Source organism: Ovis canadensis, chromosome 4 (assembly GCF_042477335.2).
Source record: "Ovis canadensis isolate MfBH-ARS-UI-01 breed Bighorn chromosome 4, ARS-UI_OviCan_v2, whole genome shotgun sequence".
In the NCBI taxonomy this organism is placed as follows: domain Eukaryota; kingdom Metazoa; phylum Chordata; class Mammalia; order Artiodactyla; family Bovidae; genus Ovis; species Ovis canadensis.
Genome location: NC_091248.1, coordinates 59,580,650 through 59,608,138, shown reverse-complemented (window position 1 = coordinate 59,608,138; position 27,489 = coordinate 59,580,650). Strand labels below are relative to the sequence as shown.

Here is a 27,489-nt window from a genome sequence, read left to right as displayed (position 1 = left end):
CCAGAAGCCACAACTAGTGAGCCCACATGTTACAACTACTGAAGCCTCCCTCCAGCCCGTAGTCTGTGCTCCACGGTAAGAGAAGCCACTTCAGTGAGAAACCTGGGCACCACAACTAGAGAGAAACCCCTGCTCGCCACAACTAGAGAAAAGCCAGCAATGAAGACCCAGCACAACCAAAAATAAATAAATTTATTTTTTTAATGGCTGTGCTGTAGCATTGTGATATAGGTTGCATTTTTTACAATTTTTGAATATTTTTAATCCTGTGATGACAGTCATCTCTACAAGTGCATAGAAGAATAATGGTTTATTTCTAGATTATGTTGTTTATTCGATGCTGTGACAGAAACTTAATTCTTTCATATAAGTTGACAGTGATTTCTTACTGAGCTTTTGTAAGAAAACAGAATAAAGATGCCTATCCCCCTAAAGCAGAGGACAGCTTCGGTGACCTTCATGTTCTAGAGGACAGCTCTCTATCATCTGCTTCCCTCTGTTTGTATCCTCAGTCCGGCAAAGGAAAAGAAAACAGTTTCTTGGTTTCTCATCTTTTGTCCAAGAGTCTGATCACATCTATGCTCTCTCTTCTCTCCTGTAATCTCAAGAAGTCTACAAAATGGGAAGCTGGTCCTGCTTTCTATTGAAAAGCCCCTGTTGCTTTTACAGAGATTTCCAGACCCTATGAAAGGCTCTTGGTTGGAATTGAGCTGCATGTCTTATCATTGTAAATTTGTGCAAACTCAGTAGAAAGAACCCTGACTGCTCTCGCACCTAATTTGTTAAATGATGTCTTGAAACCAAAACCTGTGTAATTCTGTATTTCTTTTCAACAGCTTAACATTGGGTGTGCCAATCAATTCAGCAGTGCCGCCCCAGTTCTTCTTCAGTACTCTCATGATGCTGGAATGTCCTGGTTTCTGGTGAAAGAAGGCTGTTACCCAGCTTCTGCAGGCAAGGGATGCGAAGGAAACTCCAGAGAACTGAGTGAACCCACCATGTATCACACGGGGGACTTTGAAGAATGGACAAGAATCACCATTGTTATTCCAAGGTCTCTTGCATCCAGGTAAAGTGCCCATTCTTACCATGTGCCATAGTTGCCATTTCTAAGGAACATATATTTATCTCAATATCTTCATTTCATATATCTCAGTAACCTAAGAGGATTCATAACCTCTAGCAGTATCTATCCAAGTAATGACTCTTGAGAAAATGACACACACATTTGTGAAAAAGTTTATTCACTTACTCATCCATTCATTCATTCAACAAACACTTATTGAGCCACCTACCTATGCCAAGTTCTGTCCTGGGCATTGGGATTACAGCACTAACCAGAAGATGTTTAAAAGCTAAGTGAGTTATAAAGCATTATTGCAACAGACTTTCACTATGGGGTGATTTTTTTCTAAGTTAATGCCTCCTTGAATAGACAATTTGAGATATCTCATCATTAAGATAAATATTAATATAATAGAGAAAAAGATTTTAAATCAATTGACAGAAGCATGAGCTAAATGGATTAAGAACTTGAAGCAAATTAGTTTTTGTAATACATCAAGTTTAACTCTTAGCTTCCTGGCAGCTAGGACAAAGTGTGAGAGGTCAGGAGATAGGGTCATTTGGTTCTCACTGTTGAATAAGAAGAAAGAAAATATAAACATTCTGATAAAAAAATTAAGTGTGCTTTTTTCTAAAATACATTTGTAGTGTGTATATATATATCTTTGTGTTGGGTGGAGTAGGTAACATTAAGATCAGTATTTTAACTATAATTTTTCAGAATATAAAGAAGCATTCTTCAAGTGGACACTTTTTAATTGAATCCTAGAACATAATATTCAATTGTGACTCAGTCAAAGCATTTCTGTGCAGAACTGAGATGATGTAATAGGTCTATTTGTACTGCTGGTGATGTAACTTAATATAGAGGTTGCTGCTGCTGCTAAGTCGCTTCAGTTGTGTCCGACTCTGTGCGACCCCATAGACAGCAGCCCACCAGGCTCCCCCATCCCTGGGATTCTCCCAGGCAAGAATACTGGAGTGGGTTGCCATTTTCTTCTCCAGTGCATGAAAGAGAAAAGTGAAAGTGAAGTCACTAAAGTGAAGTCGCTCAGTCGTGTCCGACTCTTAGCAAGCTTCTCATTAATGCCATTCAGCATTATTTCCAGCCTTAGTTTCTTCCTAGAATATGGTTGGACTATCCTTTCTCCACACTCTTTAAAGTTATGCATTGCCTAATGAAATGTGAGTGGAAATGAAACATATGACTTTGAGTCCATGTGCGTTTTGCCATCTTATCTGTTTCATGAAAGCACCTTTTGTGATGAAGCTTACATCAGTCTGGGTCCTTGAATTTCTGCAATCAGCAGACTTTCTTACAACCTATACTGGACATATAGTATAAGCCAGAAATAAACTTTTGTTGGGTTAACGCACTGAGACTGGGGGCTGCATGTTACATCAGCATAACCTATCTCATCCTGACTGACAGAATGATAAAAGCTAAGAATCTGTGGGAGTGGTTTATCTATAGTGTTTGTAGAGACCATTCTGTCTATAATCTTTCACCTAATTGATCACCAGATTTATATCTAGCTGGATATCCTGGTTGGGTTCTCTTCCTCCCTTGTTAATTAGTTGTGCATACCTTCAGAAACTGCACCATAGATTTTGGTATACAGACTTCTCAGATAGGTAAGAAACTTGTATCGTCAGGATATATAAGTTTCTGTGGTAATCTACCAAACTTTGGAGCACAATCTTTAAATGCCAACTATTCCAAGAAAGAATTCATCAGTCATTGGATCTAAGATCAACTTATAAGTAATTTTTTTTGGTCTTTACATGCCAGTGTACTTTGTTGTGTATCAGAGAGACTCAAATGACTTGGTTTATGCCACAGTTGATGAGTTGACCTTCTTTAGTGAAATTTAATAATTTGACTTGCATTCTGCTTTAGTTAGGATACAGGTCTAGCTACTATAAAAGCAAAATAAATTCAAATGCTTAACAAGGCTAAAACAAGATAGAAATCCATTGTTTACTGCATAATAGTCCAAAGGTGAGCAGTTCAGAACTGACAGGGTATCTCTGCCATTCTGAATACACAACTTCTATCTCTGGATCCAAGGCAGCTATTCCAGACCTTGTTACCTCTCAACCAGTGGAAGGAAAATGATCAGGAATGCATAAGTGCATTACTTTTTAAAAACTATCATTAGTCCTTTTTCATATCCCTCAGTAGAGCCTAGGATAATATTTGTACAGTTGCCTATTGCTGTGTAACATTCCTCTCCAAAACATAGTGGCTTAAGACAGCAGTGGCTTATTATTTCTCATGATTTAATGGAATTGATTGGGTAGTTCTTCTGCTCATCTCACCAAGCTTTATAATGTAGCTTTTTTCAGTTGGTAGGTTGATTAGTGTCTGGGATTAGTAGGACCTTTCTTTCTATGCGGTTTTCATCCCAGTATCCACCCCAGTATTCATAACAATATCCACAGTTGGGTGGTTCCAGTGTTAGAAAAAAACAAAAGTAGAAGCTGCCTGACCCTATCTTACTGGAACATCAGGGGTCAAAGCAAGCCACAAGGCAAGTCTAGATACAGAGAGTGAGAAAACAGACTCCTCTTTTTGATAGGAAGTGCAGAAAAATCTTATAGACGATATACCTAAGGAGGTGCGATCCATGTGAGAGTGGAAGTTACTCAGTTGTGTCCAACTCTTTGTGACCCCATGGACTATACAGCCCATGGAATTCTCTAGGCCAGAATACTGGAGTGGGTAGCCTATCTGTTCTCCAGAAGATCTTCCCAACCCAGGATTCAAACCGAGATCTCATGCAGTGCAGGCAGATTCTTTACCAACTGAGCTACCAGGCATTGTTATAACAACCTAACATAGTTTGTCCAAGCCCTATGGTTCACATCTGTTCCCCATGAAAACACACTCACTTTCTTCCCAAGACCCTCAAAGGCTTGTCCCATCATAGCATCAGACTCTAAGCCACTTATATCATGTCAAGTTTCCCTGGATATGACTCACAGATCTAGGAACTGAAAAAAAAAAAAAGTTATCTATCCCAGCCCTGGTGGCTCAGACAGTAAAGTGTCTGTCTGCAATGCAAGAGACCCAGGTTCAGGCCCTGGGTTGGGAAGATCCCCTGGAGAAGGAAATGGCAGCCCACTCCAGTATTCTTGCATGGAAAATCCCATGGACGGCAGAGCCTGGTAGGCTACTGTCCATGGGGTTGCAAAGAGTTGGACCCAACTAAATGACTTCACTTCACCCCACGCTCTACCCAACATACAGCAATGAGATAGATAAACATAATAACATAATAATATATAATAATTATATAATATAATATAATATAATAATATATAATAATATATATAACAACATAATAAACACTGCCCACTCAGGAAAATGAAAAGAATGGGAAGCACATAGCAACAAGATAGCTGTTACTAGGGTTCCCTTCTCTACGAGCAATGTCCAGGATAAGAAAGTTTGACAGTTCTCCTCCTGGTGAGTAGTTCCCTAATCTTTGTTCTTCTCAGCTGTTTGTTCTACTCTATAGGCTTCATCCTCTGAGACATTCTTTCCTTTTCCATAAGGACATATCTGCCTCTGGAGCTAAATAGCCCTTTCATCCTGCTTATTGCCCATCTCAAACTGGGGCTTGTGACAGTGTAGCCCTTGTAATCCTCACCCCCACCACTGCCCTTCTCTCCCCATGATTTTCTGAAACTGTTCACTTCAGTTGCTCAGTCATGTCCGACTCTTTGCAACACCATGGACTGCAGCACGCCAGGCCTCCCTGTCTGTCACCAACTCCTGGAGTTTACTCAAACTCACATCCATTGAGTCAGTGATGCCATCCAACCATCTCATCCTCTGTCATCCCCTTCTCCTCCAGCCTTCAGTCTTTCCCAGCATGAGGGTCTTTTCAAATGAGTCAGTTCTTCGCATCAGGTGGCCAAAGTATTGGAGTTTCAGCTTCAACATCAGTCTTTCCAATGAACACTCAGGACTGATTTCCTTTAGAATGGACTGGTTGGATCTCCTTGCAGTCCAAGGGACTCTCAAGAGTCTTCACCAATACCACATTTCAAAAGCATCAATTTTTTGGTGTTCAGCTTTCTTTATAGTCCAACTCTCATATCCATACATGACTACTGGAAAAACCATAGCCTTGACTAGACAGACCTTTGTTGGCAAAGTAATGTCTCTGCTTCTTAATATTCTGTCTAGGTTGGTAATAACTTTTCTTCCAAGGAGCAAGTGTCATTTAATTTCATGGCTACTGTCAACATCTGCAGTGATTTTGGAGCCCCAAAAAATAAAGTCTGTCACTGTTTCCACCACTTCCCATATATTTGCCATGATCTTAGTTTTCTGAATGTTGAGCTTTAAGCCAGCTTTTTCACTCTCCTCTTTTACCTTCATCAAGAGGCTCTTTAGTTCTTCTTCACTTTCTGCCATAAGGGTAGTATCATCTGCATATCTGAGGTTATTGACATTTTTCCCAGCAATCTTGATTCCAGCTTGTGCTTCATCCAGCCTGGCCTTTCGTGTGATGTACTCTGCATATAACTTAAATAAGCAGGGTGACAATATACAGCCTTGACATACCTCCCTTCCCAATTTGGAACCAGTCTGTTGTTCCATGTCCAGTTCTAACTGTTAACTTCCTGACCTGCATACAGGTTTCTCAAGAGGCAGGTCAGGTGGTCTGGTATTCCCATTTCTTTTAAGAATTTTCTATAGTTTGTCATGATCCACACAGCCAAAGGCTTTGGCATAGTCAATAAAGCAGAAATAAATGTTTTTCTGGAACTCTCTTGCTTTTTTGATAATCCAACAGATGTTGGCAATTTGATCTCTGGTTCCTCTGCCTTTTGTAAATCCAGTTTGAACATCTGGAAATTCATGGTTCATGTATTGCTGAAGCCTGGCTTGGAGAATTTTGAGCATTACTTTACTAGTGTGTGAGATGAGTGCAATTGTGTGGTAGTTTGAGCATTCTTTGGCATTGCCTTTCTTTGGGATTGGAATGAAAACTGCCCTTTTCTGGTTTTCTGAAACTGTGGCCCAACCTTATTTCTTCCAAATAGACAAGTGCAACATGTCATGAAGTTGGGGAGCATAATGGGATAAATATTTGCTGCAGTTACTAGAATACTAGGATATTGGAAGATATCGCTTTAAAAGTAGTCCATAGAATCAGGAGCCAAAAAGCATAATACTGGTGTGATACCCCAAAGCCAGATAATATAGAGTTTAATCTGAAACTGCAGTTTGTTTGATGCTAAGTAGAATCACCTAGTTGGTAAAACCACATCTGAGAAATAAGAAAAGACTGCCCTTATTATCACAAACTGAGCCAATATTTTGAGGCTTCCAATTTATCAATATTTTCTTAGACTTCAGCTTTTGGAAGACAAAATCTTGTTCATTAGGATCTGGCTTTCTGGTTTGTTTGGATACTATCCAACTTGCTTGGGATGGCATTTGTGATGGAGAGCTCTCTACTACAGAATAGTAAATATGTTACTGCTTCAACGCAAGCAAATGAGCTATTGTTTCTTCTGCAGTATGTTAAACTCAGATATCTCCAAATGCAGTGTTGGAAAGCTGAGAATTGTAAGTGAAAATTGTTAAAATTTGGAACTATTTTTGCCACAAAGCAATATGCTTATAATAGTTACTAGAACATTGTTCTTTTACAAATAATTGGAAGCTGATTTTCTCAAAGGAACAGTTTGTGCTCATGTTAATTCTCTTGGTTCTTGCCTACAGAGGAGGGACATTGGTGGTGGTAAATATGTGCTGGTACCTCCCTGCTGACTCTCGTCCCCAACCATACAGCCACTCAGCCTGCTCTTGGCTGTCTATGCTGAATGCAGAAAATCAGCATCTCTAGGAAGTGCTAGAAATTCAGCTGCTTAATATTCTGCCCAATGTCTCCTCTACCACCACACATCACAAGACAAGCCGATGCACAGGTGCTTACCTTCCTGGTTTAAGTGGCAGATCCAACAACCTTCTGAAGTGTGGAAGGCTGAAGGACAGGGGTAGAAACTGGTTCTCCAGGTTGCTCAGGCATCCTCTGAACAAAGATGACAATTGGAGTAAAGAGAGAGTGTGTTATCTTCTACTACCTTATCTGGAACATGCAGGATATAGGGGAATTTTGCTTTCTGAGGGGCAGAAATTATAGATCCATGTTTCTCTGGGTTCTATTATAGAAACTTAAAAAGAAAAGGCAAGTGTGACTTTAATTTAAAAAGACTTCTACCAGGGAATCGAAGTGTTTCTTTTTTATTATAGATGTACAGCCTATCTTTTGGAAGGGGTACGGAGGCCTTACCATTTTATTACAAACAATTGGCAAAAGATGCTTTTCACCAATTCCATTTATTTCCTTTGAAAGGAAAAATATCTTCACAGGCTAAATAATATTATAACTCCATTGGGAAGAATTTTCCTAACGCTTTACAACTGTACTTTCTTTTTTCTTTTCATTTTTTGGTTTTCCTTTGTTTTGCTAATCTTCAATTCTGTTCTCTTTTGCCTTAAAAAATAAGACCAATACATTTTGAATTAACTTCAAAGGAAATAAAAGATACATTCACCTTCCTTTTGACACATTGAAAAATGTGTTAAGACTTGCATTAACAGAAATTAATCACTGAAAAACTTTTTAAACCTAGTAAACAACATTGTTGGCTACATTTGTAAATTTGCCAAATGTAGATAATTTAAAATAATGAAGAAAAAAGCCAGAGTTATGATTTAGTGTTGCCAAATTACCATAGTTATTTGAAGAGCCAGAAAGAAATGTACTCTGATACTGCTATATTATTTTCATAATAACAGAGGAGAAAAGGAACCATCTTGATCTACAATTATCTTTGATAATCTTCATTAATCTTTAAGATTCTTTACTCTTCTTTACTTAGAGACTGAATTCACTCTAAAGTCTATAAATAATGGTAGCATAATTAATTGGTATTTAGATAGTCTAATCTATCGTCCCTCTTTAATGTTAGTAGAACTGAGAAGGAAGAGATGTTTTCTTATTATGAAGTTATAGATGTAGGTGGGTTTCCATGTATTTGAAAGGAAACAAGGTGTGTTGAAAGGATTGGAAATATTAGAAAGCAACTGGAACAAGTTTTAGTTTGGCAGCCTCAAAACTTATGGGGGAAATAGGACCGGGCAGTAGCCCGGCCACTGGTGTTCCAGGGATTGAAGCACTGGGACCAGGTCCCTCTTTTGTTTGTTGGCAGTTACCAGCGTTTTCTGGCAGCCCAGGTGGTTGCTAAGTGTGTAGAATAAGCATCTTGAAGACTTCAAGATGAGAAGTGAAGCAGGCAAGGAAGGCAACAGGTGAGAACAGAGCAGGCAGTACAAACTTGATTCTTTCCTACTAGAATCATGCAAATGGCAGAGCCATAGTCCCCTTATTTGTCCTAACAAAGTACATCCTATTTGATGGTTTCAAAGATTCCCAAATATCCTCTTAAAATATGCAATAAAAAAAAAAAGCTATGTTTCTGGCCATCAGAATCTTCTTATCTGAAATCCTCCTGATATTTAAACATTTATGATGAAGAAAATATCAAGAAGTTTTGAGAAAGATTTGAGAGAGACACTTTTGAAAGTTAAGTGTCCAATCAAGTGAACATGACTTCCAAATAAATATATATCTCTTGAGTTTTTCTGAACTGTTCTGTATTTCAGTGCTTTGGTATGAGATATTGGTACAAGAAACACATGTGCTGTTTTTCCCAACAGTAAGACCAGATTCCGATGGATCCAGGAGAGCAGCTCCCAGAAGAACGTGCCTCCTTTTGGTTTGGATGGTGTATACATATCAGAGCCTTGTCCCAGTTACTGCAGTGGCCATGGGGACTGCGTTTCAGGGGTGTGTTTCTGTGACCTGGGGTACACCGGTAAGGCTACAGACAAGTCTGATGATTTGCTTGTAAAATATTCATCTCTGAGTACTATATTTCATGATACTTCTTCCAAGGAAATATATTCTTAAGTATTTATTCTTAAGTCCCCAAATTATAGAAATTTGTAACCTAGGCAAATGAGGTGCTGAAATATTTTGTAGTTTTGAGCTACCTAAGAAGGAAAAGCATGATAACACATATTTCATCCCTTAAGTATATTCATTTCATAATAATAGTGATAATAATTAACATTACTTGAGTCCCTACTTCATGCCAAGCGCTACAGTAGGTGTTTTTTATTTTACCTCATTTAATTCATGCAACAAATAACCCTGTAACAGTACTGTCGTTGTCCCTGTTTACACTTGAGGAAACAGACACAAAGACACGCAGTAACTGTCCCAAGGTCACACAGCTAAGAGTTGCTAGAGCTCAGCTTTAATCCCTGGCAGCCAAACTCTTAAGCATTAGGCTTCCTGTGCTCTTTACACTGCTTTTATACAGTGTAATTTTATACATTTAAAGTAAAAGTCAACTTATGAAATGATAAATGCAAGACTGCCAAACAAAAACTTAACGAGAGAAGTATTTTTTGACCACAATCACCCTTAGATGTTGCTACAAGCAAAAGTAAAAAGGAAGCTGAGATTAAAGAGTAAAATGGGAGAAAATATTATAAGCTTTGTAATCTTTTTATAGAATTTCTCCTGGAATTAACTTCAAAGCATCCTTCCCAGCCTTTCAGTGTTCTGCTCTTCATCTGGCACGTAACCAAAGACAAACATGTGTTGTTACAGGCCTTCTGTAGAGAGCGCTGCCATTCGTAGTTTCAGGGTGATAAACTCCCCATACTGATCCTCTAATAAAAGGACAACAAATGAGCAAATTTTGTTTGTGGACAAAATCTTATATCTCAGTTTACACAAACCCTCTGGTTAACGAAAATCATGAGACTGCGTGGTTCCCTCTGTGTTTGTGTTTAAACATTTAAAATAATAGAATCAGAATACTGTTTTGATGATAGTGGTGATGACTGTGTTTCAGGCAGATGCTTGAGGTTTGAATTTTGATGTGATTGCTTTCCCCTAACACCTATGGCAATGTCTCCTTTGACCACACAATAATGTACCTGCTAATGTTTCATGATTTTAACAAAACCTGTCTCCTCTGTATTTCTTTTCTCGGAAGCTGCACAAGGAACCTGTGTGTCTATTGTCCCTAATCACAGTGAGATGTTCGATAGATTTGAGGGGAAGCTCAGCCCGCTGTGGTACAAGATAACCGGAGGCCAGGTTGGAACGGGCTGTGGAACACTTAATGATGGCAAGTCTCTCTACTTCAGTGGCCCTGGAAAAAGGGAAGCGAGGACTGTCCCTCTGGACACCAGGAATATCAGGTAAGTAGTTAACTGGTCGCTTCTCCATGAACATAATATTTACCTTGCTGTATGATCTAACCTACAACACTGTTCTTTTCAGAGTTCACATAGTAATGTTTCTCTACATAGATTCTGATATATAAAAATGAAGCATAACTTTATAATAAAATAGATTCTGTAAAACTTGTACTCTTAATTTGTTAATCAGCATGCAGTCATCACCAAGGCCTGTGTGTCTAATATATGTCAGCTTGGTTTTCTAAAGTTCTCTGTTATTATGAAGATTATTTGATATTAATTTTAATGTATGCCAGGAGAAACATAATTTTTTGCAACTTTGAATTCTGTGTCCAAAAATGTGGTGCCCCATTTATCTAAGTTTATTTGTATTCACTTATTGAAAACTATTCCAGAAATTTAAAATACCTACACTGACACCTACTGGTACAATAAATAAGTGCTTAGTTTTAAGGGCAAATGAAATAGTAGCACACCTAAAATATAACTATGCTTCATTAGTTTTACAGTTGGAAGAAAGGAAGCTAAAGAAATGTTTGAAGCTTTTAGAGCTTCTTCTCACTAAAATCTGGATTCTGTGTCATGTGTTTTCTACCTTCAGTCTCTTTCCTCTTCCTTCTGAGTCCTTCTCACAGAGCTAACCCTATCATGTAGGTTGGTTTATAGAGACTAAGGCATAGATTACATCACACTAATTGAGAGACAGTTGTGAAAAATTAAACCATCTGAGTTTAAATCCATAGTAGAAGTAATTGTCTGGCCCTAGATAAAAATAACATTCAAGTTTTTAATGTTAGATTTTTTTTCCTCCTGAGTTTCCAAGGATAGTATCATCTCAATTTAAAGGAATTCCATTTCAGTGATTTCATTAAATTGCATCAGACTGTCACAGGGAAATGAAGTTAAATTGTTTCCTTTTGTTTAAATCATTATTCCAAAATAAAATTAATGGTCATATCAATTAACTTTTCTGAATGGTTATAGAATTAGCCTAATATATAAGCTATGTAGTTTCTGCTTGTCATATGCCCTTTGTGTTTAAAAATAACCTAAGAATTACAGGAGTTTTACTTTTTACTGTGTCAAAATACAGAAGGCTAGATGTCTTCTGAATTCATGTTTTTAAGTAAACTGAGGTGTTTTGGGTTTTTTCCCCCAGACTCGTTCAGTTTTATATACAAATTGGAAGCAAAACTTCAGGGATTACCTGCATCAAACCAAGAGCTAGAAATGAAGGTAAGATGTTATATTTCCATAAAAACTACAGTTACTACTAGCAGGGTAGTTCTTTCTCCTCCCAAAGTTTGGCTGAAATTTTGTAAACTGATTTGTTGTTCAATTCCTCAGTCATGTCCGACTCTTCACGACCCCATGGACTGAAGCACACCAGGCTTCCCTGTCCTTCATCATCTCTGAGAACTTGCTCAAACTCATGTCCATTGAGTCGGTGATGCCATCCAACCATCTCATCCTCTGTCATCCCCTTTTCCTCCTGCCTTCAATCTTCCCCAGCATCAGGGTCTTTCCTAGTGAGTCAGCTCTTTGCATCAGGTGACCAAATATTGGAGCTTCAGCTTCAGCATCAGTCCTTCCAGTGAATATTCAGGGTTGATTTCCTTTCGGATTGACTTGTTGGATCTCCTTGTTGTCCAAGGGACTCTTGAGAGTCTTCTCCAGTACCACAGTTCAAAAGCATCAATTCTTCTGCGCTCAACCTTCTTATTGGTCCAACTCTCACATCCATACATGACTACTGGAAGAACCATAACTTTGATTAGATGGACCTTTGTCAGCAAAGTAATGTGTCTGCTTTTTAATATTCTGTCTAGGTTTGTCATAGCTTTTCTTCCAAGGAGCAAGCATTTTTTCATTTCATGGCTGCAGTCACCATCTGCGGGGATTTTGGAGCCCAAAAAAGTAAAGTCTGTCACTATTTCCATTGTTTCCCCATCCATTTGCTATGAAATGATGGGACCAGATACCATGATCTTTGTTTTCTGAATGTTGAGTTTTAAGCCAACTTTTTCGCTCTCCTCTTTCACCTTCATCAAGAGGTTCTTTAGTTCTTCTTTGCTTTCTGCCATAAGGGTGGTGTCATCTGCATATCTGAGGTTATTGACATTTCTCCCAGCAATCTTGATTCCAGCTTATGCTTCATCCAGCCTGGCATTTCACATGATATACTCTGCATATAAGTTAAATAAGCAGGGTAACAATATACACTCTTGACGTACTCCTTTCCCAATTTGGAACCAGTCTATTGTTCTATGTCTGATTCTAACTGTTGCTTGTTGACCTACATACAGGTTTCTCAAGAGGCAGCTAACATGGTCTGGTATTCCCATCGCTTGAAGAATTTTCCGCATTTTGTTGTCATATAGTCAAAGGCTTTAGCATAGTCAATGAAGCAGAAGTAGATATTTTTCTGGAATTCTCTTGCTTTTTCGATGATCCAACAGATGCTGGCAATTTGATCTCTGGTTCCTCTGCCTTTTCTAAATCCAGTTTGAATATCTGGAAGTTCTCAGTTCACATACTACTGTTGAACCCTAGCTTGGAGAATTTTGAGCACTACTTTACTAGCATGAGAAATGAGTACAATTGTGGGGTAGTTTGAACGTTCTTTGTAAATGGATACACTACCCTAAATCATTCCTTCTCCTCTCCATCACTAAACGGGTAACTGCAGAGAGCCTTGGTCTCTAAGTTTCCTCATCCAGATCCTTAAGCCTAGAAACATTTGTTTTAGGGAAACCTGTTCTTTTACAGGAGTTCCCAGGTGGCACTAATGGTAAAGAACCCACCTGCCAGTGCAGGAGACATAAGAGGTTTTGGTTCGACCCCTGGGTCAGGAAGATCCCCTGGAGGAGGCATGGCAACCCATGCTGGTATTCTTGACTGGAGAATCCCATGAACAGAGGATCCTGGCGGGGTACAGTCCATAGGCTCATAAAGAATCAGACATGACTAAAGCTACATAGCACACATACACATTCCTTTATAACTTTACACAAGGAGAAAACAAAACTGCAGAGACTTTTACATTCAGCACTGTAGGAGACTAGGAATTTTCTTTGCATAGGGTATTACTGATTGCAGATCATACACTGCTTCCTGCCCATAAACAAATCCTTTGATAGAAGGAGCTGCTGCTGCTGCTAAGTCGCTTCAGTCGTGTCCAACTCTGTGCGACCCCATAGATGGCAGCCCACCAGGCTCCCGTCCCTGGGATTCTCCAGGCAAGAACACAGGAGTGGGTTGCCATTTCCTTCTCCAATGCATGAAAGTGAAAAGTGAAAGGGAAGTCACTCAGTCGTGTCCGATTCTTTGCAACCCCATGGACTGCAGCCTACCAGGCTCCTCCGTCCATGGGATTTTCCAGGCAAGAGTACTGGAGTGGGGTGCCATCGCCTTCTCCGGGTAGAAGGAGCAGTTGTTGGTAATAATAAATATTAATTTTTACTGAGCAGTTATATATGCAAGGCACTGTTCCAGGTGTTCTATCTGTTAATGCACTTAATCCTCATCATACCCCTTTGCCATAGGTACTATAATTTATCCTATTTTACAGTTGTAGATGTTGGGGCACAGGGAGGACAAATAACTTACTCAAGATCACGCTGTCAGTAAGTGGACAAGCAGAGATTCAGACCACTAGAGCCTATTCCTCTCTCCTTCCCCAGATCCCTATTCTCTCAGACATCCACACCGTCTTTTGCCTCCATGATTCAGTGCTGAAAGAAATGCAAAACACTTCAAGTATACATAGTTGGCCTTCAGTTGCTATACAGATATAATAGGATTCCTTAAGGGACCCTACCTGTGAGTTGGTTCCTGGCACAAAATCCATAAGCTTCTCAGATGGATCCTCCTCCAAACTTTGATCTCATGAAAAGTACGTGAAGAATTTTGCAGCTTTCAAGTTTGTTATTGTCTCAGGCATGACTATCTAAAACATATTGGCTTAAGCACTACAGTACTCGTTAGTCAATAAAGCTATTGATAGCTCTGTTCATTAGTTCTAAATGTCCTTGGCCTTATCATCAGTAACTGAAAGCTTCCTTGACTTTTCTAAGTATCTCAGTACAGTCTACTAATTATCCAGATCATCTGTTCATTGAATCAGCAGTCTAGAAACTTGTACAAGACTATTTTGTATTTCCTGGTCTCTTTGACAAGCGTTTATTAAGAATCTGCTCTAAGCAAGGCACTGTTCTAGGTTTCATGGATACAGTGTCACCAAAAGGCAGATGCATCAGTCTTGATGAGTTAGGTTATGCTACAGTGACAGACAACTCTCAGTCTCTGTGGGTTAAAACATAAGATTTGTCCTCTGTGCTGCATTTTCCTCATGGGTCATCTGAGGTTCTCATCCAGCACTCAGGATAATGAAGCAGCTGCTGGGTAGCTTCTGGCTGTTGCCAGCCATGTGGCGGAAGGAAAGAGCACATATGGTAAAGGGGACAAGAAATGCAAACTGCCATGTAGCAGGATGCAAAGAACCAGTGTGGCAGTAATGAGCACAGCAGACAAAAGCGATACCATTGAGAGAACTTTTATATTGTAGTAAGAGGAGTCAGAACATCAAGAATAAAAGAAATGAGCAGTACGTTAGATTGATGGGCTAGATAGAAATAAATAAGCTGATGAGATGGAAGGTAAACTTATGCTGGGAAAGATGCTGATTTCATCAGAGTGACCTGGGAGTGGACTTACTGAGAAAGTGACATTTAAAATGTAATCTAAAGGGGAAAGTGTTAGTTGCTCAGTCGTGTCCGACTCTTGCAACCCCGTGGACTGTAGCCCGCCAGGCTCCTCTTTCCATGGGATTTCCCAGGCCAGAATACTGGAGTGGGTAGTCATTCTCTTCTTTAAGGGTCCTTCCTGACCTGAGGATCGAACCTGGGTCTCCTCCATTGCAGGCAGATTCTTTACTATCTGAGATACCAGGAAAAGGCTTCCCTGGTAGCTCAGCAGTAAAGAATCTGCCAGCAATGCAGGAGACGCAGGAGACGCAGGAGACTGGTTCCATACCTGGGTTGGGAAGATCCCCTGGAGGAGCAAATGGCAACCCCCTCAGTATTCTTGTCTGGGAAATCCCATGGACAGAGGAACCTGGTGGGCTGCAGTCCAGTTCAGTTCCTATGACAGACTGCAGTCCATAGGATCGCAAATAGTCAGATACAGCTGAGCACACACACTAATGGTGTAAAGAAACCAGAACAGAAAGAGCTTAAGGCAAGTTTTCCAGTCAGAAGAAACAGCAAAGGCCATGAGGTGGAAAAGAGTTGTGGTGTTGGAGGAATAGAAAGAAGGCCAGATGGCCTGGCGCTCGTTAAGATTTAGGAGTGCTGGGGAGAAGGAGGGGAGGGACAGAGCCAGGTCACTCAGAGCCTTGCTGGCCATGGAACAGAGGTGGGATAGGAATCCACTGTATGGAAACAACTGAAGACTTTTAGGTCAGGCAGTGACATAACCTGATTTAAATTTTTATAGAATCACCCTACAGAAACAATATGTAGTTCAAAACAAGAGTATCTCTAGAGCACATTCTCCATCCACATGGAAACAGGAGCTTTGAGGGATGCAAAGGTAGACGGAGTTCTGTCCCAGGATCTTGCTTACTGACTGGAGAGGTGGAGAACCTGAATGTTATCTTTAAACCTTGTGATAGAATTGCTATTTAAAAGTAGTTAGTGGTTGGAACATGAAGCAACTGTGTGCATGTACAAATGTGCATGACTCTTCTGAAAATTACAAATCCATACCCCTATTTGTATATGAGGGAAAAAAAGAAACTCTAACCAGAGTATAGTGGGAAGCATCCACTTACTGACCTAAAGCTGTCCTCTACTTTAACCTCTGATTATAAATGTTCTTGCCTGCCTTCTGGGACTTTTTCCCTTTAGGAACACAACTTATCCTCAACAATCCTGAGCCATTTTCTTGAACTCACTGCTGCCTGTGTAATTTACATCCCACAGGCATTTCTCAGCCTTTTATTGAAAACTGGTTGTTAAAATGTAAATCTGCCTAAATCCTTGAACAAATCTCTTCCAGTGATAAAAGTAAAGATTTTCTGCATACTCAAGCTGAAGCCTCAATTTGCATATTTGGAATTAAAATCAAAATTAGCCTATTTTCAGTAAGACTGGGAAGAATGAGGATGGAGTTGTCATTTTAAAAGGGGAATGTTTTATGTTCCTTAAATATTTGGTAGTTGAGCTGAAATGGCTTGGTTTATTCCGATGGACAGTGTTTAGATGACACAGCTAAAGAGGGTCAGTTCACTTCACTCAGTCATGTCCAACTCTGCGACACCATGGACTGCAGCACACCAGGCTTCCCTGTTCATCACCAACTCCTGGAGTTTGCTCAAACTCATGTCCATTGAGTCAGTGATGCCATTGAACCATCTCATCCTCTGTCGTCCCCTTCTCTTCCTGCCTTCACTCTTTCCCAGAATCAGAGTATTTTCTGAGTCAGTACTTTGTATCAGGTGGCCAAAGTATTGGAGTTTCAGCTTCAGCATCAGTCCTTCCAATGAATATTCAAGGTTGATTTCCTTTAGTATTGACTGGTTTGGTCTCCTTGCTGTCCAAGGCTTCTCTCTCCCTCTCCTTGCTGTCCAAGGGACACTCAAGAGTCTGCTCCAACACCACAGTTCAAAAGCGTTAATTCATCAGTGCTCAACCTTCTTTATGGTCCACCTCTCACATCCATACATGACTACTGTAAAAACCATAGCTTTGACTAGATGGACCTTCGTTGGCATACTAATGTGTCTGTTTTTTAATAGGCTCTCTAGGTTTGTCATAGCTTTTCTTCCAAGAAGCAAGTGTTTTTTCATTTCATGACTACAATCACCATCTGCAGTGGTTTTGGAGCCCAAGAAAAAGAGGCCCAGAGATTGATAAAAAATAGATAGATAGAGATACTACTGTTTCCCTTTCTTGCATTTCTCCATTCTTTCATACTTACCTGAGAGGCATTCTATTGACCAGAAGAACTGGGGGCCTCCTCTCTGCAGATCTTGCAGTTGCCTGCAGGTGTATGTGACAGTCCTGAAACAGCTAATGTGGAGAAAGGCAGCAGGCAGAAACCCATTGGAGCAGAGACCACTTGAGCCGTAACTGTCATATGCTCATATACATCTGAATCCTTTCAGTTCCGTTCAGTTCAGTTGCTCAGTCCTGTCCGACTCTTTGCGACACCATAGACTGCAGCGTGCCAGGCCTCCCTGTCAATCACCAACTACCAGAATTTACTCAAACTTATGTCCACTGAGTCGATGATACCATCCAACCATCTCATCCTCTGTCATCCCCTTCTCCTCCCACCTTCAATCTTTCCCAGCATGAGGGTCTTTTCAAATGAGTCAGTCCTTCACATCAGGTGGCCAAAGTATGGGAGTTTCAGCATCAGTCCTTCCAATGAATATTCAGGACTGATTTCCTTTAGGATGGACTGGCTGAATCTTCTTGCTGTCCGAGGGACTCTTAAGAGTCTTCTCCAACACCACATTTCAAAAGCATTAATTCTTCAGCACTCAGCTTTCTTTATAGTCCAACTCTCACATCCATACATGACTACTGGAAAATCCATAGCCTTGACTAGATGGGCCTTTGTTGGCAAGGTAATGTCTCTGTTTTTTAATCAGCTGTCTAGGTTGGTCATAACTTTTCTTCCAAGGAGCAAGTGTCTTTTAATTTCATGGCTACAGTCAACATCTGCAGTGATTTTGGAGCCCCCCAAAATAAAGTCTGTCACTGTTTCCACTATTTCCCCATTTATTTGCCATGAAGTATGGGACCAGATGCCATGAAAGTATGAGACCAGATGCAGTGATCTTCATTTTCTGAACGTTGAGCTTTAAGCCAACGTTTTCACTCTCTTCTTTCACTTTCATCAAGAGGCTTTTTAGTTCTTCGCTTTCTGCCATAAGGGTGATGTTATCTGCATATCTGAGGTTATTGATATTTCTCCCAGCAATCTTGAGTCCAGCTTGTGCTTCATCCAGTCCAGCATTTCTCATGATATACTCTGCATATAAATTAAATAAGCAGGGTGACAATGTGCAGCCTTGACACACTCCTTTTCCTATTTGGAAGCAGTCTATTATTCTGTGTTCAGTTCTAACTGTTGCTCTTGACCTGCATACAGATTTCTCAAAAGGCAGGTCAGGTGGTCTGGTATTCCCATTTCTTTAAGAATTTTCCACAGTTTGTTGAGATACACACAGTCAAAGGCTTTAGTGTAGTCAATAAAACAGAAGTAGGTATTTTTCTGTAAATCTCGCTTTTTCAGTGATCCAACAGATGTTGACAATTTGATCTCTGGTTCCTCTGCCTTTTATAAATCCAGCTTGAACATCTGAAAGTTCACGGTTCATGTACTGTTGAAGCCTGGCATTACTTTGTTTAATTTTGAGTATTACTTTGCTAGAGTGTGAGATGAGTGCAATTGTGTGATAGTTTGAGCATTCTTTGGCATTGCCTTTCTTTTGGATTGGAATGAAAACTGACCTTTTCCAGTCCTGTGGCCACTGCTGAGTTTTCCAAATTTGCTGGCATATTGAGTACAGCACTTTCACAGCATCATCTTTTAGGATTTGAAATAGCTCAACTGGAATTCCATCACCTCCACTATCTTTGTTCATAGTGATGCTTCCTAAGGCCCACTTGACTTCGCATTCCAGGATGTCTGGCTCTAGGTGAGTGATCACACTATCGTGATTATCTGGGTCTTGAAGATCTTTTTCTGTATAGTTCTTCTGTGTATTCTTGGCGTCTCTCCTTAATATCTTCTTCTGTTAGAATCCTTTGGGAGGCTTTAAAATGCAGATTCTGTTTCAATAGGACTGGGGTGGTATGCTGCATAACAAATTATTCCCAACTGAGTGGACTAAGGCAACGTCTGTTATCTTCTAGTTTCTGTGAGTCAGGAATGCAGGTTCTGGCACAGGACCTCTCCTGAGGTTGCACACAAAGTAAAGGCCAGGAGCAGTGCATTCATCTGAAGAACCAACCAGGGCTGCAGAATCTCTTTCCAAGATGCTCACTTATCTGGCTGTTGGCAAGAGACCCGTTTCTTTCAGTGAACTTGTCCACAGGCTCTTTGTGTGTCCTTACAGGGAGAGAGAGAGAGAGAGGGAAGAGAGTACAAACGCCTCTTATGGCCTCATCTCAGAAGTCACACAGTGTCTCTTCTCCATACTCTGTGTAACAGTAGCAAGTTACTAGGTCTAGCCACTCTGAAAAAGAGGCGAATTAAGCTTCACTTTTTGATGGAAGGAGTGTCAAATAGTTTGTGGAGATGGTTTAAAAACTTCACAGGTGGAACCTGTTCCCAGATGATGCAGGTGCTGATCCTTGGACCAGACTTTGAGCAGAAGGTGCTAAAGGACCACCAGTGAGATTTTAGTCTTGTGATGCCTTATTTTTGATACCATATCTACTTTCCAAATAGGTCTTCCCAGATAACTATCTAAATTATTTTATTCATTCTCACTTGTTCTCTCTCATGTTACAAATATCAACCATATCAAACAAATTAATGTCCACAAGAAAACTATATTTTGAGCAAGCAACAAGGGTTAGAGACTGGAGTTTTGTCAGACACTCCTCACCTTGATTAGAATAAAGATGAGAAAGAGCCTCCCTTCAATTTTCTTCAGGAACTTTAATGTGGTTCTCTCCCTTCTGCAACACATGGGTCTGACTTCCACCCACTAAAGCTCCAGCTGCCCATGTCTACACCTATACACAACATAGTGTCTCCCCACAGAGTTCCTATTCTTTGAGCTGTTTTTATTCTCTCATCAAACACAATGGTTTCTTCTATTTTAAATATGGTAGCATTAATTCTCTTGAGATTTCTTTTACATGTTAAACGTTATTATTCCTGACACCACCCCTTGTCAGATGTAGTGACGATAATTCCATGTAATATTAACCTTAAAAGGCATTCTTTTAGTTCTATATTTTATCATATTATTTCTTGAAACAATTTTACTAAACTCTTTGCTATGTAGTACAACACAAGGATTGAGATATTCTGTTTAGTTAATAATGAGGAAACTAAAAAGATATATGAACCATGGATTATTTTTCCAGAAAGACTGAGGGAACATGGCATTGTAGCTCAGATGGTAAAGAATCCGCCTACAATGCAGGAGGTCCTGGTTCAATCCCTGGATTGGGAAGATCCCCTGGAGCAGGAAATGGCAACCCACCCCAGTATTTTGCCTGGAGAATTCCATGGACAGGGGAGCCTGGCAAGAGGCAGGTTAGAGTCCATGGGGTCACAAAGAATCAGACCCAACTGAGCGACTTTCACTACTACTACTACTACTAGAAAGATTGAGCTATAATAAAATTAATATAACAAACACAAATTTACTAGACATAATTTATGTGAATATTCAGATAGCACTTCAGTATCCCCAGTCATAATTTTGAATACACAGTGCCAGTCTTAGGAACAGTTATGGAATAGGCAATTAGATGCCAAGAAAGCCCTCTGCCCTTCCCATCAAATAGAATATATATTTTTAAATTATTTGCTAATGATATATATATTATATGTATATATATTCTGTTGATTCCTATCATTTCATCATTAGCAGTTTTTTCCTTTGCATTCAACATTACCCTTCCCCTGTGTCCTCTTTTAAAATAAAAAAATGTTTCTGGGGGAGGTAGGAGGAATCACACATGAAGTATCTTAAACTTTCATGTGTATTTCTCTAAATCACACTTCTCTGGTGATAGGCAGAGGGAGATGGGGCAGAAGAGATAAGTGAAGGGGAGAAGGTGAAAAGAGAGAGGAAGGTCAGAGTAACATCAGAGCGGAGTGAGTTCTTCTGCTTTGCTGTGTGATAATTTGTCTTTATTCAGTCTTCAGTGACCAAGGTCTGACAGAGTATGAGGTGCCTGTAAAAGTATCCTTCTGCTTAAGAGAATTTCAGATTGACCTGTGCTTCCTATCTGGTGCATCAGCGGCAAAGAGCCCTTCTTGATTTTGTGCTGGGAGATTGAGATATTCCTCCTGAGTATATAATAATGATATGAGACTTTGTACTGTTCAGGACAGAATCTAAAATTCAAATATATAATCTGAAGTGCATTTTTATGTCCCTCTTACCAACCTCCTCATTGCTCATACAAAGCTGAGTGGTCTTTAAAAGAGCCTATGTATTTTTCCCTCATTTCCTAGGAGTTGGTGCATCAGAAACTGTCAAGAAATTGATGAGCCTTCAGGTCTACTAATTCATTCCTTGGAAGTTAGACAAATGTGCCCTCATTCTACGAGATGCAATTTGAAGTTTCTAGTCCAGTCTTGCCACTTAAAATAATACTGTTCCTTGCCTTTTTTGCCTCTAGGAAAGCTGTGCAAGTAACTGGATTTATGTCTTTTAACACAGGGCTTGTTGTTCAGTATTCAAATGACAATGGGATACTCTGGCATTTGCTTCGAGAGTTGGACTTCATGTCATTTCTGGAACCACAGATCATTTCCATCGACCTTCCACGAGAGGCAAAGACACCTGCTACAGCTTTTCGATGGTGGCAGCCCCAACATGGCAAGTTACTGCTCACCCCGACTTTCCTGGTAGCATTTAATCATCCAGTTAAAGCCACTTCATATTGTGTGCTTTTTAATTTGCTGTCAGTTTCTAGATAATTTGTTTTAAAACCACAATCATAAAGATATTCATATTGCTATATAATGAACCTCCTGTAACTGCTTTTATTCATCTGATTTCAGGGAAGCATTCAGCCCAGTGGGCCTTGGATGATGTCCTTATAGGAATGAATGACAGCTCTCAAACTGGATTTCAGGATAAATTTGATGGCTCTTTAGATCTGCAAGCCAACTGGTATCGAATCCAAGGAGGTCAAGTTGACATTGACTGTCTCTCTATGGATACTGCTCTGATATTCGCTGAAAACATAGGTATACATTTTCACTTGATAAAGGGAGAATATTTAATTAACTAGAGGACTAAATTAACTAAAGCCCAAAAGGAGATTCTCTAATGCAAAACCATGTGCATGACTGCCTGTGCTGAGGGAGGCAGTTGGAAATAACAAGTTGTTTCGTCTTCTAGTGTGACTTGGTGAACCCAATGACAGTTTTTGCAGGGACTGTCTTTCATGGCATGCATAATATGACCAACGTTTCTTAAAAGTGAGGCAAAATGTCTGTCTGAGAACATTCCCATGTTTTAGAATCTGCAGAATTAGAATTTGCAGACTCTCTGTTAGCCTGTCTCAAGGTGGTAAGACTTTTCAAGTTAGCAGCCGTCCATATTTCTGAGTCTGTGCTAACTAGGTAAAAAAAAGTCAGTGTGAGATAAAAAGTCAAAGCACATGTGAGACACTATAGATAAGATATGATTTTTGTTTACTACTGAAAGCATGACAAGCAGAAACACCCAATAAGAAAGAGAGTACAATTATGTGCTACCATTAAACTTTTCCTTTTTCATAGGAAAACCTCGTTACGCTGAGACCTGGGACTTCCATGTGTCAGCATCAACTTTCTTGCAGTTTGAAATGAGCATGGGCTGTAGCAAGCCCTTCAGCGACTCCCACAGTGTACAGCTCCAGTATTCTCTGAACAATGGCAGGGACTGGCATCTTGTCACTGAAGAATGTGTTCCTCCAACCATTGGCTGTCTGCACTACACAGAAAGTTCAATTTACACCTCCGAGAGATTCCAGAATTGGAAGCGGATCACTGTCTACCTTCCACTCTCCACCATGTGAGAATTGTCATTTGGCTACATGTCAGAACTTCAGGTTTCTGTCACCTAATTGGAAAATAACTGTGATGCCACTTGGAAATTCTATTACTCTTTCATGAGGATTATGCATGGAACATACTGGGGGGAGAAAAAGTTATAGGGGCTTGGGTAATACTTTTTAAATGTGGTTAGGAGTTCCAGGAGATTTATGAGGCTGAACTTTGCTTCTTCAGCAACCTGAAGGCTGCCCAACAGATTCAGGTTTTAAATTGTAAAAATAAACATCTACCCAATAACCAGAGTGATACTTATCCACATGAAGCAGTTGGTAAAATCATTAAATGTGGAAGAGTGTCCTTAGTTGTTGTTGGCTTTTCTTTTTTAATCTCAACACCACAATAAGAGTAAAGGTTCATTCTTTTGAAATGCTCATATCATTTTACATCTTTCTTCCCCTCCGCAGGATCTCAGATTACATTCAGCCCTACCTTATATTAGGGCTTATAGCAGGCTCCCACTTCTGTGGTTTAGGTGTTGGATAGTGAAGGATCTTTCTAGGAACTAATGTTACTGTGGTGGGTGAGTTTGTGCCATACTGGGGCTGCTCTCCCCAGATCCCTACATCTTCCTTCCACTGCCCTGCTCTGAATTGTAGGCAGATTGGCCTCTGCCAGCTGCATTTGCCAGTTGCATATGTTTTCTGGCTTCCTGGTAGGTTTAGGGAGTAACAGATAATGGCAAGAAAGTAGAGGGTGGAAATAAAGTTAAACCAGGGTATTCCTCCCCCCTCCTTCTCTATCTCAAGTACATCTTGGCCAAGTTCAGCAACTCCAGCTCCACCATGGTGTCCCTCCAGGTGACATGCAGCACCTCCTCCTGTATCTCTCCATCTTTGGACTTGCAGTGGCTTCCTGACTTTCCTAAACTCTTATTTCCTCACTGATGCTGCCACTCACTATGCATCCAGTACTTTGTAAATTCTCTCCATTAAATACTTATGGTGGTTTCCATTTTCCTGGTTCCATTTTGATTCAGAGATGTGCAAACAAGTGGCAGGAAAAAAAAAAAAACACAGGAAATCAATGTGTTTCAGTATTTAACCTGAAACAGTTTCCTGCAGACCCCAGAGCTTTAAAGAATGCTCACTTGTAGCTCATTTATTCATTCTATTTTTATTCAACAAACATTTATTGAATATCTCTGCCTGCAATGCAAGAGACACAAGAGACCTTGGTTCAATCCCTGGGTTGAGAAGATTCCCTGGAGAAGGAAATGGCAACCCACTCCAGTATTCTTGCTTGGAAAATCCCATGGACAGAGGACCCTGGCAGGCTAGAGTCCATGGGGCTGCAAAAGAGACAGACACAACTTAGCTACTAAACAACAACATTATGTGTTAGATCTCTGGTACAAAATGAATAAGGTGATGCCTGGATCCAAGTATATGATTTAGGATAACAGGTATCTAAGCAGTTGTTTATGCTGTAAAATACTAACAGTGACAAAACCCAGGGATATTATTGAAACAAAGGGGGATACTACCCAACTCAGTTCGGGGATATTGAATGGAGCTTTCTGCAAAAACTGATGTCTGAGTTGAGTCTGAATTAGTGAATAAAGCTTATCTGATTGAAGAGAGCCTGTGGGAGGTCATATGTGCTGTTGTAAGCCAAAAAAAAATCCCAGAGACCAGAAGAAACATGAGTTGATGGGAAAACTCAAGGACTCGATGCTATTAGAGTACAATTGTGAAGAAATAGGCAAAGATGAAGCAAGAGAAGAGGGCAGATGATGAAGGGGGCATGTGTTTCATATTAGCAGTTTGGCATGTGCAGGGGAACCATTTAAAGTGTGTTAAACTGAGTGGTGACATGATTAGATTTCCGTTTCAGAGCCACCACGCTGGCAGCTGTGTTGCATTGAAGGAGGACTTGTGTAGGGAAAACAATAGCACTTGAAATGTTACTATTGAAATTCCACTTCAAGTTGACTGTGTTTTACATTCCAAATAACTAACACATTTCTGCTGTGCAATCTGTTCCTAAATGAGAGACTGCTACTGCTGTTTGGTAAGGCTGTACATATTTCTGGATAAAGTGGTCTTCTGACAGTATAGCCCAGTTAACAGATTGCAAATAAAAAAAGAAAAAACATGGAGGTGCATCACATCATTCTAGTCCTCACCTTTATGGGAGCCAAGCCCTTAGGAACCAAAATAGTGGCAGAAGTTGGATGAGACTTCCATTTACTACCCAGAAACCTTAGGGACAGTAGAACAGAGACTTCATGGCAAGAACTTTGAAAGATTCCAACTTATCCTCATGTTTATCATCCTCAGTCTCTTTTCCAGTACTGAGAAGTTATAAAACCCTGAAAGCGAAAACTAATATTCTGCATAGAGTTAAAACACAGAATAAGTTGATAGTTCAAACTAACTTTTCCAAGTCACATGTGTTCAGAGGCTCTTATATGAAAGAAATGGTGAAATATTTTAAAAGTGTATTTTCTACTCTCCTGTTTTGGGGTCAAGAGTAAACAACATCCAAAATTTGGTATAAAACAAAGTGTCTCAAATAAGAGAAAACTGGAACCCTGAGGAAGACACTTTTAAAATGAAAGAATTAAATATTTTGTTTTTGAAGGTTGCCACTCAAACCAAGTACGATTTGTTTGTTTTCTGTGTTGTTTTGTTTCTCTTAGATCGCCCAGGACCCGGTTCAGATGGATCCAAGCCAACTACACTGTGGGGGCTGACTCCTGGGCTATTGATAATGTCGTGCTGGCTTCAGGGTGTCCTTGGATGTGCTCAGGACGAGGGATTTGTGATGCTGGACGCTGTGTGTAAGTTAATGAAATTGGCAGTTTCTTTTTTTGTAATGCAAAAAGAAAGATAGTATCTTGATCTCATGACATATAATGCCTTTTCTCCACTCATTTTTTTCCTTAGGTGTGACCGGGGCTTTGGTGGAGCCTACTGTGTTCCTGTTATTCCTCTACCCTCGATTCTTAAAGATGATTTCAATGGGAACTTACATCCCGACCTTTGGCCTGAAGTGTATGGTGCAGAGAGGGGGAATCTAAATGGTGAAACCATCAAGTCTGGAACATCGCTCATTTTTAAAGGGGTCAGATAAGATTGTTCACTAGCACTGAAATTCCTGTCTTTTCTCAATGCTCCACATAGATACATTTCTGTTCAGATGATATATTATTGTATATACTGTTACTGTCTTCTAACACATATCATGTTTCCTCTTATATCGACTGAGATCATTTTTTATGATCACTTGGGCATTAAACCGGAGAAGGCAATAGCAACCCATTCCAGTACTCTTGCCTGGAAAATCCCATGGACAGAGGAGCCTGGTAGGCTGCAGTCCATGGGGTCGGTAGGAGTTAGACATGACTGAGCAACTTCCCTTTCACTTTTCACTTTCATGCATTGGAGAAGGAAATGGCAACCCACTCCAGTGTTCTTGCCTGGAGAATCCCAAGGACGGTGGAGCTTGGTGGGCTGTCGTCTATGGGGTCACACAGAGTCGGACACGACTGAAGTGACTTAGCAGCAGCAGCAGCAGGGCATTAAACTCTTCCCTTGCTTTGGTAATCAGACCTTCCTTACATTCTGCTGGAATTAACATATGTAAAAATTATATATACACTATTTCTAGAATCTTGGCTTCTAGAATGTAACATTTTGTGTGTTTTCAGATATTTAACTTGAAATATTTTTCTAAGTGACATTATGGAAGATCTTTGCTTTTTATTTCCATTTTCTTTCTTTTCCTCCTGCCAATACAAACATTTGGTGACTCTAAGACAACCAAACATTTAAGTCAAGTTAAATAGCTTTCTCAAACATCATTAGTGTATTTTTTGATTTCAACCTAAATGTTGGTTAGACGGTTATTAAGCAGTTATGTGAATCTGTGCTGAGCTGGCACATCTTCGCATGTGAATACGTGCTATATCCTGCCCCTCTCAGCTGGGGCAATTGGCTAATCTAGGTGTGCAAATGAAATCTGTAACAAAAATCCACATGGGTCTCTGTACAACCTTGATGATTAGCACCTGATGCTTAGAAAACCAGACACCCTGGAAGTTTTTCAATTATAGTTAATAGATGCTGGCTATCATTCTTGTTTGAGTCCAGAATTCTTCTCAAGTTTTTAGATGAGATAGAAAAAACACTTTAGGCGTCAGGGAGATTTACAAGTCCCTAGGAGCAGTAAGTGACTGAAGAAATTGGGGTAGGACATTTCAGGATAGAGACTGCTGTTTTGATTGTGTGCATTTTAATTCTTGTCTGAGGCTTTAGCTCTCTTTACCACTATCTATTTGAAGCAATGACAAGACCACAAAAGAT

General features: G+C 40.0%; 1 protein-coding gene across 1 annotated transcript in view; it reads left to right on the top strand.

Moving 5' to 3' along the window:
• Positions 1-27,489, top strand: part of RELN (reelin) — a 538,096-nt gene that overhangs the window by 427,073 nt on the left and 83,534 nt on the right. The window contains exons 28-36 of the mRNA XM_069587839.1: positions 837-1,069; positions 8,813-8,970; positions 10,165-10,372; positions 11,532-11,608; positions 21,798-21,956; positions 22,142-22,330; positions 22,868-23,141; positions 25,824-25,964; positions 26,071-26,248. Coding sequence (XP_069443940.1) covers positions 837-1,069; positions 8,813-8,970; positions 10,165-10,372; positions 11,532-11,608; positions 21,798-21,956; positions 22,142-22,330; positions 22,868-23,141; positions 25,824-25,964; positions 26,071-26,248 — 1,617 coding nt within the window. The remainder of the gene's footprint in view (positions 1-836; positions 1,070-8,812; positions 8,971-10,164; positions 10,373-11,531; positions 11,609-21,797; positions 21,957-22,141; positions 22,331-22,867; positions 23,142-25,823; positions 25,965-26,070; positions 26,249-27,489) is intronic.